Raw genomic sequence first — 17,869 nt, 5'->3', positions numbered from 1 at the left:
TTCTGTTTAAAAACTTTGGCACATGGCTTCTTTTTTTTTGAAAACTTCCCGGTAAGCATATTGACATGGCACCTAATAATAATGAAATTTTTACATAAGCTTAGGTTTTTCAATTAGAAAAAAACCCTTCAATATTTCAACATGTAAAGAAGAGTGGAGAAGCATCATGCAAATAGCAGTCGAAGAGTAGAGAAGCATCAAAATCAGGTGAGGAAATTCATTTTCGAGCATAAAGGAAAGATCGATTAAAAGGTAAGAATGAATTTGTATTGGTTTTGTTTTCCTTCTATAGTCCCACTGAAGCCATAAAAAAACAAACAGGGTTTACTAAAAAAAGGTTTTTTTATTCAGAAAATGGAAGGAGATGGGAATCTAGGAGATGATGTGAAATGGGACGAAGATGACGTGGCATTTGATGTGTTGGTTGAAAATGACAGGAAGAAAAGAGCCCACCAAGTTGATGAAGACCACAGGTACAAGCGGCCACCAAGTTCCTGCGCGTTAGGGTTCTTGATCAAATTTCAAAGTTAAAAAATACAAGTTAATAAATTTTTTAAAAGGATTCAGATCAGCCTTCTTCATGTCTTGTGCTTACGTGGAAGTTTTCAAAAAAAAAAAAGGCTATGTGTCAAGGTTTCTAAATGGAGTTTAATGCAAAGTTAGTCATAGTTAAAATTGCTACAAATTTAAAAAATGAAGGATAAAATTGCACCATTTAAAAAATTAAGGTATTAAATACACCTGTAAAATAAATTTAGGGTGCTGAGCGCTTCTTCACCCTTAAATTAATTGGCATTTGTGAATGCACCGTCCGGTTCGCCTGTTTCTTAACGCGCCAATCCCCATCGACAATGTTTTGGTCAAATTATAAAATAGGAGCCAGGTTTTTTTTATTTTAATTTTTTATCAACAAAATGGTTTTCTTCAAATCTTCAATTAAAATTTGTTGATTTAGCTCTCGTTTGGGGTTACTTTTAAAATGTGAGATATTTTTTTTCATATTTAAATCGTATTTTAAAATTATAATTAAAAAATTGTTTATAAGTTATTTTAAATAGGTTTTTTAGAAAAAATAATTAAATTAAAAGGTCCAAATACTGGTTCAGGAATCCGCGCCTTGTCCACTGGGTCATGGATCTCGGATGACGAGCCTTCTCTTGAAACTTAATTTGCCCTTTTTTTTTGGCGGGCAAAAAAAACTAACCTTTTTTCTAAAATAATCAAATTAATTTTTTAATGCATATCTCAGGAGTTAAATTGTGCGATAAACAACATTACCAATCAAATCAATAATTATGAATTTATAATGTTGCAAATATGTGACAAAAAATTTAAGAATAATTTATGTGATAACTAGTAAAATTATTTAATTAAATTGGGATCAGAAGTTGTGAATAAATCATTATCTTAATCATTAAATATTATGGGTGTGTTTGGATGAAACCAAACCGTGGTTTGGAAAAGTGATTCTGGAGAATAGATTCTGGGGAGAGTAGATTCTGTGAAGAATAGATTTTGTAAAAAAGTGATTCTGAGAAGTGAGAGTGTTTGGATAGTTGTTATCAGAAGCACTTTTTATATATTCAAATTACTAAAAAAAACATAAGTTAATATGATAATTACAGAAAAAATAGATTTTATGATATATTTTAATTTGAAGGAATAAAATTGTTAATAATATATTTTATACCAACATAATTAATAATACATAAGATAATATAATTAATAAATAATTAATATGTATATATATTTATAAAATATAAGATTAAATATGTTTATAAAAAATATGTTTATAAAAAAATAACAAGATACATATCATATAGGCTCTCACACTCTCCTTTTTTCTCTCCAAAAGCAAAAATTTTTGCTTTTTCCAAAACCATGATTTTGGTTTTTGGGGGTGTTTGGGTGATTTATTCCCCAAACTATGGTTTGGGGTGTCATCCAAACACACCCTATGATTCACATCGCCGTGGGTAAAGCAGCGAAGCTTTCACCGGCGGAAGGCAGTGTTTTTGATGTGTGTCGCCATGAGAGCATTTTCTTGTGGGAGAAGCCAACGTCAACTACAATGACGTCGCGCCAAGGAAATTTAGCAACGAAGAATTGCAAGTGAAAAAAAAAAAAATTGAATACTACTTCCGGTCCTAATTATAAGACTTAATTGACTAATTTGAGAAGATTAAGAAAGTAAGTTAAATTAGTTAGTTGTAATAAATAAATGTTGTCATTTCTAAAATATCATTGCTAATTAATAGAATTATCATTATTAGAAGGACTATTTTAAAAAAATGCATAAATATGAGAGACAAAATAGATTGAGATGTTATAATTAGGACCAAACTAAAAATCAAACAGAATCTTATATTAAGGACCGGAGGTAGTATTTTGTTTCCTAAAAATTGTTAGGATATAAATGCAGAATAATATTGGACTTTGTAATCCTTATCCCATAACAGTCCAACTATCATAATTTGCGTACGAGGAGATGAATCAGCCTTATTAGCTTCAAAATCTGTCCCTAACAATCCAATATAAATTTTACGTCTTTCACACGGACACTTTCAAGATAGCTAGACCGCCCATATATAATATAAAATTTTAACAAATATATTTTTAATAAGTGATAAATAGTCCAATTCATTTCTCAAATCATGTTGTAGCTTTCATTTAGTCGTCTTCTCTCGCAATGTGCCCAGAATCAAGTACCTGATACACTCAAAAAAAAAGAGAGAGGACATAACTGGGTTAGGAGGATAATACAGAGTCAACTATAAATGATACAAGATGTATCAATCACCCATATGTAATACTTCTCATGTTCTTAACTCAGAACTTAATTAAGAAGTTAATATTGGTATTATATGTAAGATTTATTTGATATGTTATCAATTTTTTTTTACAATAACTCTATTGATATGTTAACTAATTTAGCTAATATTTTTGATTTAGTCAAGTTAGTTAATTAGAAGGCGGTGAGAATTGATGTGTGACAAGATTTCAATATCTTACTGCCTTCCGTTCTTAATATAAAAACTCATTTGATTTTTATTTTGATCCTCAATATAAGATTTCAATTCATTTTATTTTTCATATTTATCTATCTTTTTTCAAAATAATCCTTCTAATAATGGTAGTTTTAGTTATTACACTTGACTAGTAAGAATATTTTAAGAAAAAAAATACTACTTCGATCATAAATATAAGACCTATTTTGTAGTGTAAATTACATTACAAAATGAGTCTTATATTTAAAACGGGAGGAGTACTTATTTATTACCAATAGCTTATTTAACTAATTTTTTTTAATTTATTTAAATTAATCAATTAATTTTTATATTGAGGAGCGGTGGTCATATATAACTAATGGGGTTTTTATAAGCCCCGCGAGAAATGAAGCATGCCAAGTTCTCTTCATTCATCTTCACAGACGGAGAAATCTGCACTCGCTGGCTCACTTCAAAGGAAAACACGCATCAAATTAAAGCACATGGTCACAACCAGACACTTCTACGGACTAAAGAAAAAAAGTACATATGTAGTTACAAGACAGCGAAATGAAAAACAGAAAACATAAGTGAAGGTCTCACCACCATCTCAGTGGATGGGAGACTCCGCAGAGACAACCCTACCCAAATGCGAAACCTAGGAAAACCACTTGCTTAATTACGTTGAACAAGTTATTATCTAACTGTAACTACCCCCAGACCTAGTAGTGCCATAGCCCGGTGCATTATTGTTCCCTCCATATTGCGTATTGCGGCTTCTGACCACGTCCACGTCTTCCACCACATGTCCTCCCGTCGGTTGTCCCGTCCCATGCCCCGGCATTGCCGACAACTGCTGCCCTGCAGACGGGTGTCCATATGCCCCTGTGGCCGTCGAGTACGTGGCCGTCGGCCCTGTCCCGGTCCCCGTGGTATAGTTCCCGTCTTGGCCTCCCGGCAGTGCTGTGGCCGCCTGTTTGGACCCCACGTTATGCTCACGCGCCTCCCGCTTATCCAGCTCCGCCTGACGCATCCTCTCCTCTTTCCTCTCTGTTGCCATCTCCTTCTGCATCGGATCGTGTGCCGTCATCCTGTCCTTCTGTTAGAGTTCCAACAACATCGGTCAGGCAAATTAACAAATCTCGGTGACTTCCATCCCGGATTATTGATACATTATGTATATTTTGTTTCTGTCGATGTGTTAACGGTGAATGTGATCGATGTTGCATACCTTTTCCTGGACGGTGGCCTTGGTCTTCTCCATGCCAGACTTGGCAGAGGCGCCAATGTTGGCGGCCGTTTCCTTCATCGACTCCGCAGCTTGCTTCGCTTTCTGCATTGTGATTTGACGATTCTTCTCTCGTATGATGTTTCGAGCTTAAACTTAACGGCTGATTTTTGGATTCAGATACGGTTGGTTTTGCGTTAGGCTAAACATGATGGCCACGCTTATATAGATATAGGGGCCACAAATGCTGCGGGCCACGTGTGGCAACAAGAGTTCGCGTGTCATGTTTGTGAAGGCAATGCGGTCCATCATCAGACACGTTAGTGCCACGTGTCTGCTGGGAAGCAAATGTAGCATTGCATGGAAGTTTGGGGAAGTTCTTTTCGTTAGTAAACTGCCACCAATCACTACGCCTCTCTCTCTCTCTCTGTGTCTGCTCCCTTATCTGATTTCGATCTCTTTCAACGTCCGACTTAAACTACGTCATAATCTTGAAGAAGAAGTGGGAAAAGAAGAGACGAGTTTATAGCAAAATGCTCGGGTAATTAATTAACCTGTACGACCGTGTGTGTGTGTGAGGGAATGCTCATTGAAATTGGACCATGACCAGCGTCCAGAGGTGTGTGTTTGTGTGTCAGAACAGCCTCCTTGGGGAGTATTATTGCTGTTGTCCAACTACCTTCGGGTTCAGCCCATGGCTTGCTTAACCATGTCTCTAGATCTCCTTGTGTACATCCGTTTCGGACTCCTGGAAATTGAGTACATGCTCCTCCAATCTTCATGTGTTAAAAGTCTTGGTGTCTTACTATTGATAAATTATTAATAATTGATATATAGTGCATATGTATGACTATGAATATTGTATCCAGAGCCCACCATGGTCACCTGGTTAATTCAATATATCTGTCACATTATTACAGGTTGAGCTACTACGACTCTTAGTTGTAGCTTGTAACGCAAATTCTCTTCTTCTTTTTGGTTTTGAGCCACCCAGCCGGGCCCATCAATTTTGAGAGACTACTTACTGGCAAGAACATGAAAATTCTCCAAAAACATCCAGCAGAGCATCCATATAGGGTCCCTCTGATCAGTTTTGATCGAAAAGGGTAAAAAAAAAAAAAAAGAAGTCTGTAAAAAAATTATTGACGAGGTAGTGAGAGATGAATATAATGCATATGGGAGAGCAGTTAGAAATGGATAAAGGTGGGTAAAGAGTAATGATGAACACATATGAAACTAAAAGTGGGAAAGACTTGGTAAGAGATCGTGGCGGGGGTGGCCGGGTACGTCAAAAAATTGATATACAGAATCCACTCCACATGGAAGCATGTGCGGTACTTTAGTTTTATGAAGAAATCAGAAATTATAAAACAGCTCTACATATTTGCATCGTGTGGTCTAATGTAATTTCACATCTCACTCGAGACTTGACGTAATTTTTGAAAATTATTGCTTAGATAATTTCACGTGGTCGTCCATCCATCCCACATCAACCTCTTAACTTCTCCCTCTAACCTTCTGCCAACATTTACATACCCCACAGAATTATATATGAACAGAAAGATTAAAACTGGTTGGAGATTCTGATTGTTTGGGTGGAGGAAGCTCAGGCATGAAGCGAGTTGTGACAGACGCGTCTACACGTTATTGCCTGTTTATGCTACGTGAAAGCCAATATCGCCAATTATTCCAATTTCCAATTCTTTAATGAAATAACTTTGTTTTGTTTTTGAGGTTCTTTTGCCAACTGTGCTCATCGCGAATATTTGGCTAATTTGTGATCAATGTTAGCATCACTCTTGTTCACGCACAAGACAGGTGGCTTTCCAGATTCCCCTTTTTCTTGGAACCAAAATTTCTCCATTCATGAAATGCTTGTTAATTAAAAAACCATATAAGAATATAATATATTAAAATTTGTATATGTCCCGATATTTATTATTGGTTTCTTTTATTATTCTTTTTAGCAGTCATGGCTTTCATTTCATGGAATTCGAGTGTCAAATTGATTTTCTTTATCAAATACATAGTACTCCGCCCCTTCAACAAGGGGAAAGGATGCTATATACCGGATTAGAGGTTTTAGTGGTTTAATTAATTTCATCTGCATTTACCCGAACCTTCTAAATTTATAATCGATCTAACTTTTCTAGCTGCCTAAAGGCCTACGTCATTAGTTCTTAATTACGAAGGCATATCTTGATCCTTTATAATACTGCACATACATATATTAATACTTGGCGTTTTATTTGCAATAACCTATTTGTTTATTTGGATAACGAGAATTAATTAGTTGGGTCGGGTTATAATTATATCTCAAGAGAGACGCGGGAGAGAGAGGCATGGGGTTGGTTTTGGAGAGTTTTAGTGAAATGGTGATTGCGTATGGTTGTCGATTTTCTAAATTAATGCTTGGACATTGGCTGTTTAATTTATTCTTAATTTCCAACTTCGTGCAGTTCGACTTATAATTATCCTTTGCCACATTTCTTCCTACCTTAATTTAGTTCTCTTCACTTCAACGCGTCCCTTTAATTTCCAGTTTCTTCCATAGGTCTCATGCTTCTGATTCTTTTTTCTTTTCCTAACATATAATTACAATACGTACGTAACTATCAGCTCATATGTCCTAAAGTACAGTTCCCAGTTTTGCAGGGAGCAGAACAATCCCACACCCAAATTAAGATGAACAGATTCCATCCAATTATCCCCATTTTTTCACTTCAACTGCAAGATGATGGAAAAAATGCGAGGATGACATCTTATTCAATAGCTAAATTATTAAACTAATTAAGCACTTTATCAATAAACAAAAATTCTATATATATATATATATATATATTTACATATCGTTTCTGATCATTTCAGAGAGGGATGCCTGCAAAGAACATATGATGTGTCTGTTTCTTGACATATTTACATTCTATAAATATACAAATGTTTGGTATTTAAAATCAAAAGTAGAAGACTGGGGACCATATAGTGTTCCAATTAATTACTTTATTAAGTGTCTCTTGCATTTGACGTCAGAAAGGGATTCATCTAATCCTTGCCCCCAACAGACGTACAGCTGCCTCTTTTTCTTATTTTCCAACATTATATAAATGTGTATATGATCTCTCCTCTCTCTTTAAATTCTAACAATATCACAGATCTCTCAAACCCTCGATTCTCCTATCTGTGTCTGTGCCCTAATTATTTCACTCTTTTGATGGAGATCAAACCCAGACAGCAGAATTCTTGCATGGCCGTCTCAAACAGGCCTTCCCTATCCACCAACAAGAATTCGCAGGCAATAGCGAAAACGAAGCCCAAGATACGCATAATTCACATATTTGCACCGGAGATCATCAAGACCGATGTTGGCAACTTCCGAGAACTTGTGCAGAGGTTAACCGGAAAACCATCTGCTGAAAAACGTGGTCAGAAGATGCCAGCAGCGGCAGCATATCAAGACGCAACGAGATCGAATGCCGGCGGCCTCACCTCCGACAAGCCTATTAAAGTGGGCAGTAAGGGGCTGCACGACGATTATCAGTCAACAGTAGGGGAGAGACTGGTGATGAAGGAGGAAGAAGAAGAAGAACAAGTTGGGGTTTGCAGGGAAGAAGCGTCTACAGGTGGCTACCTGGGTGGGTTTTCAGATTTGGAAGGCTTTGTTTCTGAGTTTGCTCAAATTCCCTTGCTTCCTCTGGATGATACTCACATTCATCAAGCCTATGAACAACTTCAACTTTAATTCATATACATAGTCATATAGGTCAGTATATATATAACAGTATAATTATATAATACATTCTTCCCCCGGCACCCCTATTTTTGGTTTCTCTATGACCTGGAGGTTTCACTTCTTCTATGTGTGATTTTATAGCGGTTTCTTTAAATATGATATGTAACTGGACATTTCATATATACATATATGAATCCCTCCCTTTCTTTAACATACTGTTGCATTCGTATAGAAAAAGTTATTAAAACCGGTCTGCAGAGAGTTGATCGATATGTTGCGTGTGTTAAGTATATAAAAATTTAGTTTGTTTCGAGTGTCATGAGTACTGCTTCTCTGCGTTTTTTCTCATAGGACCCTCTCACAGTCGCCGAAGACGTACGTGCTGGGGAAGTTATGAATTGAAGGAGAATTTCATTCGATCAATTAGTTTATATCTCTTCCCATATGTGTCATTCTTCTGCAGATAAACTGTTATAACGAGATACACTGTTAAAACCGGATATTAGAAAAACAGTATGACTATTTTTTCAGGAAGGTGAAGTAAAATCAAAATGGTTCACTCGATCGCGAGCCTTGAAATCAAACTATTAGTTTGAGGAACCTTGCATGCATAATATTATATATCTCGAAATATGTTAATCGGTGATCAAGCAAATTCAGTTTATCTTAGTTTGCTTCCTTTATGAATGAGGGAACTCTCACGGCCTGTCTGCGAATTCGCGGTTTTTGGTTTCCTGCTCTTTTACAGATGCTTTATCTATCCTTGAAAAAATATTCACATCTTGTTTCAGAAGAGAAGCCAATCAGCTGGCAGAATTGGTTGAAGAAATTTTTTTAATAATCGTCTTTACTGATAAGCGCGCTCCATTTCAAAGTTCTCTTCGATTCTCCGTCATCGTGCCTACCGCTCAAACTCATTACCAGATTAGCTCCTTAAGCTTTGTATCTGTGTATGGTGTGTGTAAAAACGAAATTTTTAGGAATTATTTTGTACTCACTTATCATAACCACATTTTTATCCCAAAACAAAATATACTTTTTAATTTCTTACTTGAAGACATCTAATTTTAATGATATGTACGTATTGAAAAACCGTTGAATAATCTAAGATACCAATTTTTTAAATTATTTAACATGAAGCTGATTTATTTTTAAAATTAACGTAGATCAAGGTATAATCGAAAAATATCAATTATTGTTCTAAACTTTTAAAAACCCAGATGATTTATGTATGACAAGACACTCAACGAGGACTAGGAAAGTTGAACATAATATCATCTGAGTCTCTTAACATTTGATGTGTAATATTTCAATATACCAATTTTAAATAAATTTTTTATATGATATGAAATTGTGACTTTATCATAATTTAATATGATAAAAAAGTAACTAAATTGATATTAAATTTCAAAATGAAAATATAATTTGATTCTTAATAAGATAATAAAAAGTTGAACGGATTTTTCCTTATCCAAAAATAGCTAGTTGAAGTTTTTATTTTTTTATTTTGTAGCAGATGGACAAACAGTAAAATAGTGATAGCCCAAAAGGAAAATGAGTCAGGCCCACTTGGTCTGGTTAACTTGGGATACAAGCTTGGGCATGCGTAACTGAAAGGGCAAAAAAAAAAAGAAGAACCATAATTATAAATTATGTTTATAATAACATTAGCTCGTCCTTTCGACGAGTCAGTGAAGTCTTGCATTCCCGCCATGGAAATCGATTCGGAGAAGAGTCTCTGCAGAGCGCTTTGTGCCTACAACTCCATGGTTTACTGCTCTTCCACCCTTATTTTCTTCTCCCTTTATCTTTTCGTTCTTTTTTAGCTGGTAGTTAGCTTTTTGTCCCACGTCTTGAAGCCTCTAGCTTGGTTGATGGAAAATCTTGACAAATCTCTCAGAAAACATAGAAACAGAAAGAAATTATAGGAAGATCTCGCAGTTTCTTGCTTAATGCCAACCTGTTGTGCGCTCCGACAGCTATTTTTTTCTTCAGGTCTTATGTTCCTTGCCCCTCATTGCAGGATGAAGTGTTTGAAATTCAGAAAGAAACGTACAGGGGGCAGCAATACAGTCAGATTTACTTTGCTCGTCTTCACTTGATGAGAACTCTCCTGTATTCCCTTGTATCCCGGTGGAAGCCTCATTTACCTGGTACCTAATTTTCCTGTTTTGAACTTTCTAATAAGTATTTCGCGGAAAATATTTACAACACCCACTGTCAAACCTGTTCCAACATTTGTTTCAGTAATTTTCCATGGCTAGTCATTTGCAGTCTAGTTTAAGTGATTTTCTTTTGGGGATTACTTCAAAATCCTCGAGGGTTCCACTGAATATTCAATTATTCTGGCTTTTGCTTCCCCCTTCGCATCATTGGTTTGAAACCTCAAATTCTGGGAATAAAAAATTTAGTTCTTAGTTTACCAAAAACTAAAAAGTTTCTAGTTTATTATTTTGGGTTGTAAAGTTAAGCCCGTGCTGATGGCTCCTCCGCGAAGGTATTTAATTTTGGATATAGCACTGAATGAGAAGCTTCCTTCCTAGCCTCAACTCAACGATGTAATCTATGAAATTATTAAAATGTTCGTTGTTTTTTTTATTGTGTACATCAATCTTCATTTTAGGAAACTCTTGCTGGGGTTCTGGGTCATATAATTAGTTGTGGGGAAATCGAGGCTAGCTTTGCGATTTAATAATGCCAACACAATCCCAGTAAGAGGAGTTCTCTTTGCTTGTACTTCTCTTTGTCCTTGTAATTATGGTTAGAAGTTATTTACTGGTCTAGATTTGCTGCAGTATGCACAGTGTTGGGACTGGAGGAGGGCAAGGAATGTATCATCGTTGGAACCCTTTATAAACACATGAAGCTCAAACCTTGCATACTTGATGAGTACTCTAAGGAGGCAGGAATTTCTTTATGTTTTTTCTGTTCATTAAATTCAGAATAAAATGCAAAATTGCTATATATCTATGCTAATCATTTACAGAGATCTAGAACGCCACTTGTCAGGCCTCATAACTTCATGCACCCAGATGATCATCTAGTTTTGGAGGATGAAAGTGGGAGAGTTAAGCTCAGTGGGGATCTCATTTCACCTTCTGTGTATATAACAGGTCCGTATCTTGAACAACTTGTCTTACCCATTTGAAATAGCCTTCAGGATAGGATGGCCATCCCAAAACATTATTCCCAACTAGTCCAAAAGGACCAAAACATAGGTCTGGCATCTGTGGCTTCTTAACTTTTTTAAATACTGTTTAGGAAGGGGAAGTTGACTGGAACAATACTGGATTGCTAAGCAAATATGGACCATGGTCATGGGATAGGTTTATGTGAGTAGAAAGCTCTTCCCCCCCCCCCCCACACACACACACAGATATTTCTTAACAGTGAACCAGAATGGAAGCCTAATGAAATAAATGCCCCAAACATCCTGATACCCCACTAAGAAGACCAATGTATCAGTGGCCCAAATAAAACATGTATGCCTCATGCCACGCAATCCTCCTTTGACTTTGTTGTGGACATAATGGCGCCCCTTTAACTTGGCCTAAGCTGTTATATTTTTTAAGGTCTGAGTATTGCAGATAAAAAAAATTAAGTTATCCATTCAGGGACAATGAAAAAGGATGAAATATGTACAATTTTGTTGTATTTGTAATGTTTGAATGTTTGTGTCAAGTGAGCAAGCTTTTAAAAGATAGAGAACATGCAGAGAAAGGGGGCAATTAGAATAATTCCATACTGCATTCTATACAATTTTGTCCTAGATTGTACTGATATTCTATGAAAAAAGAGTTTTTTTTTTTTTTTTAAATCATGATGTGTTACATTACACTATATTTTTTGGCCATTTCCATTACATGACAATTTCTGCACTTTTCATGCGCCTTCATTAGCGGATGGGTGGCATCTCCAGCTTTGTTTCTTTTTCTGAGCTTATCTAGAATTCTGACATTTTTACTCTACGTTGCTTGTTCTCATAGAATTACAATGTACCTATCACGCAAATCATTGTCTGTTGATGCGTTATTGTAATATATTGACATTATGTGTGACAGGGATCGTAGTTGCTATACATGGGAAAGAAACTGGGGCTGGTGAGTTTTTGGTTCTAGATGTCCTGGAAGCAGGCCTACCACCACAAACAGAACTTCCTCTTAAATCAAGTACTTCTTCCTGATCTTTTACATCTCTGATGATTCCTTTACCTTGATAGAACGTGTGCATTGGTAGTTAGTTAATCAAAATGTCCTTCAGAAATTTTATTTTATTAATGTCTCGTGGTAGACTTTGATATTTTTAGTTAGTTAATGATTAGTCTGGTATGTTAATGTAGGGTGTCTACTGTCTGCGCGAGTGAGCATGATGTAGATAAGTGACACATTTTCTGCTCAAAACTGTTTTCTTTTCATCTGAGCTAAGAAGTTTCGATGATTGAAAATTTTGCTTCCTGATCAACAAGGGTAGACTGTCTTATGTTTTTCCTCTTTTTACCATGTCTGTCTTTTCATTTGACGTCATATGCTTGAACTTTTTCTTGAAGTGAAATTAGTTTCTTAAGTTGCTTAATATTTTGTCACACTTTGAAAAGTGCTTGCACTAAAGTTGTTGCTTTATGTTTCATTTGTCGTACTTTTATTAACTGGGTTGCAATGAGTAAGCTTGCCTTTTTGTGCTTCAAGCCAAATGTTTATGCGCATTCCTGTTGTAATGAAAGTGTTGGTGCAAAACTTTTTAACCTTGGTTTAACAGGGGAAGACAAATATGTCGTTTTTGTGTCCGGGTTAAGTTTTGGGAGCAGCAACTCCAATCCTCTCCAATTTCAGCTCTTCATTGATCATATTACTGGTCATTTAGGAGATGAGAAGGTTTATCCTGACATTTTTGAGCTTTCGTGCTAGTATTTAAATAATATGTCAAACTCTCAACTTGTCCATAACAAATTAAACAGGAGCAAATTTTGGCATCCCAAATCGTTCATGTTGTCATAGCAGGGAATTCTGTTGAGTTCCCTCGTGAACTTCTTAACGGGCAGGTATGCAGTTCTTTGATTTAGTTTTTTTAATGATAAACCACTTCAGCTTCTGACCTTTCCTATAATGTAGTTTTCTGTGAACATATCAGATCATTTTCTAGGGGGGAATTTAAATTTTTCGTCGGTACTCAATGTATCTGCTTTAACCTGTAGTCAAAACGGCAATATATATATGTATATATATTTCTCTATAGGCTACCCTTACTGAATTCTAATTAAATTTGCCCCAGCAACGTGCTAATCGTTCCCATTTAACAAACTTAAGGGAAAATCTGAACCTTTTTAGTTTTTGTTAATCGTATATTTAAAAATAAAACTTGTAAAGTCATTATGCTGCACATTTGCAGAATTTAGCTGCAAGGGATCTCTCAAGGTTGTCTGAACCAATAAAGGAACTTGATATTCTGTTGAATCAGGTTAATTGAATTTGCTTGATAGTTAGATATAATCTTTGTCTTTGCGAATCAAGTTGCTTAATGTTTTTATATGTGTTTAGATTGCTGTAGGTTTGCCTTTGGATATCATGCCAGGACCCATGGACCCAGCTAACTACGCATTACCACAGCAGGTTCTTATTCTATCCTTCAAAACTGTATGCAGGCTAATCTTTTTTTTTGGGTGGAGGGGGGTCTTTAATACTGTGATTTGTTCTTTTCAGCCTCTGCATAGATGCCTTTTCCCTGGGTCATCTGCTTATAACACTTTTAGATCCTGCACAAATCCTCACTGTTTTGAGCTTGATAATATTAGGTAATTGAAATTTTTCTAGCATCATTATTGTCTGCTAGAACTGTCTGTATTAAACTGAAACCTTACTGCTTCTAGGTTTCTCGGGACATCAGGTCAAAATATAGATGATCTTGATAAGTATTCAGAGGCCAAAGATAAACTTGAATTCATGGAAAGGACTCTACGGTGGAGACATTTGGCACCAACAGCACCTAATACACTCGGTATACATTACATATGCTGCAACGCTTGCTTGGTCACAGTTTCTGAAAATAGCTGTATATTTGCTGAAGATTCTAGAAAGCTAAAATCTGGAATTTTGTCTAGGTTGTCCTTGCTTCTGACCTTCATATTAATGTTTCTTCTAGGGTGCTATCCTTTCACTGATAGGGATCCTTTCTTCCTTGAGAGCTGTCCCCATGTGTATTTTGTTGGAAATCAAGATAAATATGAAACTCGTGTGATCAAAGGTATCTTGATTTTGAATTTTTCTTCTGAAAAATAGTTTTTATTTTTTATTTGCATTTAATATTACTTCTGCTTCTCTCTACACTGAATTCACAAGGGGAAAAAAAAAATCATATATGATTGCATGTGGGTTTTGCAGGATCTGAAGGGCAGTTGGTGAGGCTCATTTGCGTTCCTAAATTCAACGAGACTGGAGTTGCTGTTATGGTGAGCTTTAATTTATTCACACAATACCTAAATCACTTCCACAAGGGTTTGAATAGCTTATCTCAAGGGTTAAATTAAATGTACAAATTAAACTTATCATTATGATAATGGCCTTCCGGCTGATCAATCTATCCTTATAAATGATTAATAAACTGGGTATGATTCTTAGCTGGAACTTTTGCGCGCTCCCTCTTATTGCTATCAAACCTTCTGTCTTTGAATAAAGTGAGTTTACCAAACAAAAAAAAAAAATATTAGAAAATAATGTAAATGATTTATGCCATCTTTCTTTGTTTCCAACTCAAGGGGGGTTTGAAAATCATGGAAAAATAGGATTATGCTGCATTGATATTATGCTTGTTAGCCTTGATAACTCAATTAAAAAAAGTCAGTTATTTTGGCTTTTTCTCATTTGATGAAAAACTGAGGCAAGAATAGGAACGAGAGAGCATTATTTTTTCCTGTTTGAATTTCATGGTTAAGACCTATGGTAGAGGTTTGCATCTGACATTATTCTTTATCAATACTTAAATTTCTTTCTTTTCTGCAGCTAAACCTGAGGGATCTTGAGTGTCATGCTCTTAGTTTTGGGACGCAATTCAGCTCTTAAATATGCGCAACGAAGTGGTAACTGAAGCTGTGACCTTAAAATTTTACCATTGGTCGAAGTATAATGTTGTTTTCCGTTAAAATAGTTATAACTGCGTTTTAACAATTCTAATCCGATTGATAAATATGTTCATAAATGTTTAGGAAGAGTTACATAATCCGTACAAGTTATGGTTTACCTACGCATGTGCTGAGTTTTCATTTTTCTGAAATGTGGATGTATTTACATCCCATCCCAGGCACGACAGCATACTACCGTTTACATGTTACGGGAAGTTTGTTAATTGCTGCCATCTCTACCCTTAAAGAGAAAGCCAAAAGGTGTAAATTGGTGCTCAAAGCTGACGAGGGAATTTTCCTAGTGTAATATATTGCTGGTGTAGTGCTCTAATTTATACACTTTGAGTAGAGTTTTTCCAGCTCGTAGTTGCAAGTTTATACATTTGGTGTAACAGTAACGTTTTGGGAAACTAGGATTGTCTTAATCAGAGGGGATTGTAATTTCCAGCGTAACATCATTTATTACCATACTTTTTTCAGTTAGTGCGGTGATAACGGGTTCATGCAGTGACAACTACACAGCCACCTCAAAAAAAATCTATAGTCAAAATATGCTCAGGTCCTAAATGTAAGTCTTATTTTATAGTGTAAATTATATTATAAAATAAATTTTATATTTAAGACCGGAAAATTTTTTTTTTTTCCGTTGCTAACAGTCATAATAAGGTATAACGTATGCTGTGCATGCCTGTTTCCACAGCCACTTGCAAAGTACAAAAATAATATTTCTATACACCCGTTCCGAAATAAAGCCATCAACTTGCGAGACTTGTACACGTTTTGAATAGTTTTTAAAAATAAATAGAACACTGCTTTTCTTTTGTATAATCAACAATTTTATTATTGCTTATGTGTCGTTGACAAGTCCGATCTAAAACCATCTGCCGGAATTGTCAACCTGGATTTCTATATCGTAGCTATCAGGAAGTGACGTGCCATGCCCCGCAAATCATTGTAAACTCATGCCCAACGGTTATATATTTCTTTGGATTATTCTGTATTTGTCGTCTAGTTGTTGGCATTACCACAACGGTTCGTTTTCCACATATCAAGAATACTCCACTCCTATGAAAAATATCAAAATTTTAATCATACGAACCAAACATCATAAAAAGAAACTTAAAGCAAAACCATTTTGCTCACAGTGGATATTGCTGTTAAAGTTCAACATATAACCAAGAAGTCGTCGGATGAACTCCTCAGAAAGTTTGCTGACGGCTCCGACCATGAGTCCCAGAAGAAAAAGATTTGTGTAGAACCAAACGTCCAAATAAATATTGGGCCGTGATAGATGACAGTCAATGTGAGAGCCCATCAAGGGGTAGCACCCCTATAATGGAGAGGAGGTCGTTTCCGCCGACACGGAGGCCGGCGATGCTCCGGCAACTCTGGATTGGGAGGGCACAGCTCAGGCCGAGGGACGACAGGAACAAGTTTCTCTTGGCAATCATTGAAAAGGTGAGGTTCATTCACCTTAGAAAAATCTCTACTATTGCACTTGTTGATCACCAATGTGACTGGGAGGCCCTACTACAATTGTTCTGGTCTGCAAAATAGTTAGCTGCAGACGGTCATTAGAAAGTCCAGGTGTAAATGTATAATTGAGATAGGAAACACTTCATTGGAATCAGTTTAAGGAGTTGGGTGAGAAGACTAGAAATCACATTTGTTATGTTATCATAGTTCATGAATATCAGCTTGGAATGCTCTCTTGTTTCTTTTTAATGCATTCAATGACATACTGACAGCCTTTGCCTGGTTTCATGATCCAAACCAGGCGTTACACTTTCAGCACTGGAAAATTTCCTAGACCAGGGAGACTTGCGTTTGTGAGAGAGAGAGAGAGAGATTGTAACTTTCAATCCTCTAATTGTGAGAAAACGAAATTATAATGTATTAGACATCTAGTCCATTTGGGAAAACAGCTTGTTGAAACATGAAAGATGACACGTGTGGATGAAAACCAAAGTGATGATGATGGAACTTGTCGTTGGCCTTTCTATTATTGCTGTATAAAAGATGTCATTGCCAGTGCTTTTAATTCATTGCTTCCTGCAGATGTGGCGTAGAACCATAGAAGTGGCCTCTAGAGTTTTCATTGACAAGCATTATTATCGCCACAAGATTCTGAACTGCGACATTTCTTAACAAGCTCCCAGAGATGCCACCTGGCACTTCCTATTTCTTCAACTGTGCTCATCCTTTGTGTAATTTCTTGTACATTACTCAATTGATGCTATTTCTTTCATCTCAACCTTGAGTCCTTCAGGAATTATATTCCATGTACTTGTGATCGTACTCCATACAAAAGTACATAATACTGGCCTCGTCTCGTGAACCCTTTTCTCCTTTTTTGCTCAGCTCTTTTGAACAGGAAGCTGCCTGGTGATTTATTTGGCATACCTAAATCCTTACCCATCTCAACCAACTTCAAAAAGTTCTCACTTGACTCTACCATTGAATATCACATTCACATCACCTATTCATGTACCTCTAGTTTTGGTGACTTTCGATCTTGTAGGAGAAAACACATGAACTCAGCTTTACATCGGAATCAATTGTTATGTTCGTTTAGCGTCAAGAAAAAAAGTGCTTGTATAATTTGAAGAGAGAAAAAAAGGACCCAAGCAAATATAGTAATTTGACAACAAAAATATGCTCCCAGGATGTCATGCACTGAGCCGTGCGGTATAAATGTAATAGATGGGTTTTTGGGTATCAAATGGTCCTACCTTCCTTCCATCTTAAAAAAAAAAAAAAAAGGGTCCCGACTTCCTAGGTAGCAACTACGAACTTTGAAAGTTTGAATGCAG

At 36.1% G+C, this 17,869-nt stretch overlaps 4 protein-coding genes across 6 annotated transcripts; 3 read left to right on the top strand and 1 right to left on the bottom strand.

Annotated features, from left to right (window-relative positions):
• Window positions 1-3,687: 3,687 nt before the first annotated feature.
• On the bottom strand, window positions 3,688-4,326 carry LOC114763241 (18 kDa seed maturation protein). Its single transcript, XM_028952863.1, has 2 exons — window positions 4,219-4,326; window positions 3,688-4,086 (listed from the first exon to the last, which is right to left on the bottom strand). Exons 1-2 carry the CDS (start codon window positions 4,324-4,326, stop codon window positions 3,688-3,690), a joined length of 507 nt encoding a protein of 168 aa, XP_028808696.1.
• Window positions 4,327-7,426: 3,100 nt separating this feature from the next.
• On the top strand, window positions 7,427-7,954 carry LOC114763240 (VQ motif-containing protein 25-like). The gene has a single exon (XM_028952862.1). The coding sequence runs from the start codon at window positions 7,427-7,429 to the stop codon at window positions 7,952-7,954; it is 528 nt and encodes a 175-aa protein (XP_028808695.1).
• A 1,683-nt stretch (window positions 7,955-9,637) lies between these two features.
• LOC114763217 (DNA polymerase delta small subunit-like) lies at window positions 9,638-15,539 on the top strand. Of its 3 annotated transcripts, none has more exons than XR_003742324.1 (15): window positions 9,638-9,714; window positions 9,969-10,098; window positions 10,741-10,847; window positions 10,932-11,058; window positions 12,007-12,114; window positions 12,701-12,816; window positions 12,900-12,983; window positions 13,331-13,399; window positions 13,480-13,551; window positions 13,642-13,733; window positions 13,809-13,936; window positions 14,081-14,182; window positions 14,320-14,387; window positions 14,938-15,055; window positions 15,236-15,539. XR_003742324.1 is itself a non-coding variant. In XM_028952832.1 (15 exons), exons 1-14 carry the CDS (start codon window positions 9,658-9,660, stop codon window positions 14,995-14,997), a joined length of 1,320 nt encoding a protein of 439 aa, XP_028808665.1. In that variant the 5' UTR covers window positions 9,638-9,657; the 3' UTR covers window positions 14,998-15,014; window positions 15,236-15,539. The 3 variants fall into 3 exon arrangements, 2 of the variants coding, with proteins under 2 accessions (XP_028808665.1, XP_028808666.1); XM_028952832.1 differs by having other exon boundaries at window positions 14,938-15,014; XM_028952833.1 differs by lacking the exon at window positions 13,331-13,399 and having other exon boundaries at window positions 14,938-15,014.
• Window positions 15,540-16,273: 734 nt separating this feature from the next.
• Window positions 16,274-17,354, top strand: LOC114763212 (uncharacterized). The gene is made up of 2 exons (XM_028952825.1): window positions 16,274-16,514; window positions 17,115-17,354. The coding sequence occupies exons 1-2, from the start codon at window positions 16,392-16,394 to the stop codon at window positions 17,202-17,204; spliced, it is 213 nt and encodes a 70-aa protein (XP_028808658.1). The 5' UTR covers window positions 16,274-16,391; the 3' UTR covers window positions 17,205-17,354.
• Window positions 17,355-17,869: the final 515 nt, after the last annotated feature.

Source organism: Neltuma alba, unplaced genomic scaffold (assembly GCF_004799145.2).
Source record: "Neltuma alba isolate B1F8T4 unplaced genomic scaffold, ASM479914v2 tig00011267_pilon, whole genome shotgun sequence".
NCBI lineage: Eukaryota > Viridiplantae > Streptophyta > Magnoliopsida > Fabales > Fabaceae > Neltuma > Neltuma alba.
The sequence above is the reverse complement of the archived record's forward strand: the minus strand, read 5'-3'. Positions and strand labels throughout refer to the sequence as shown.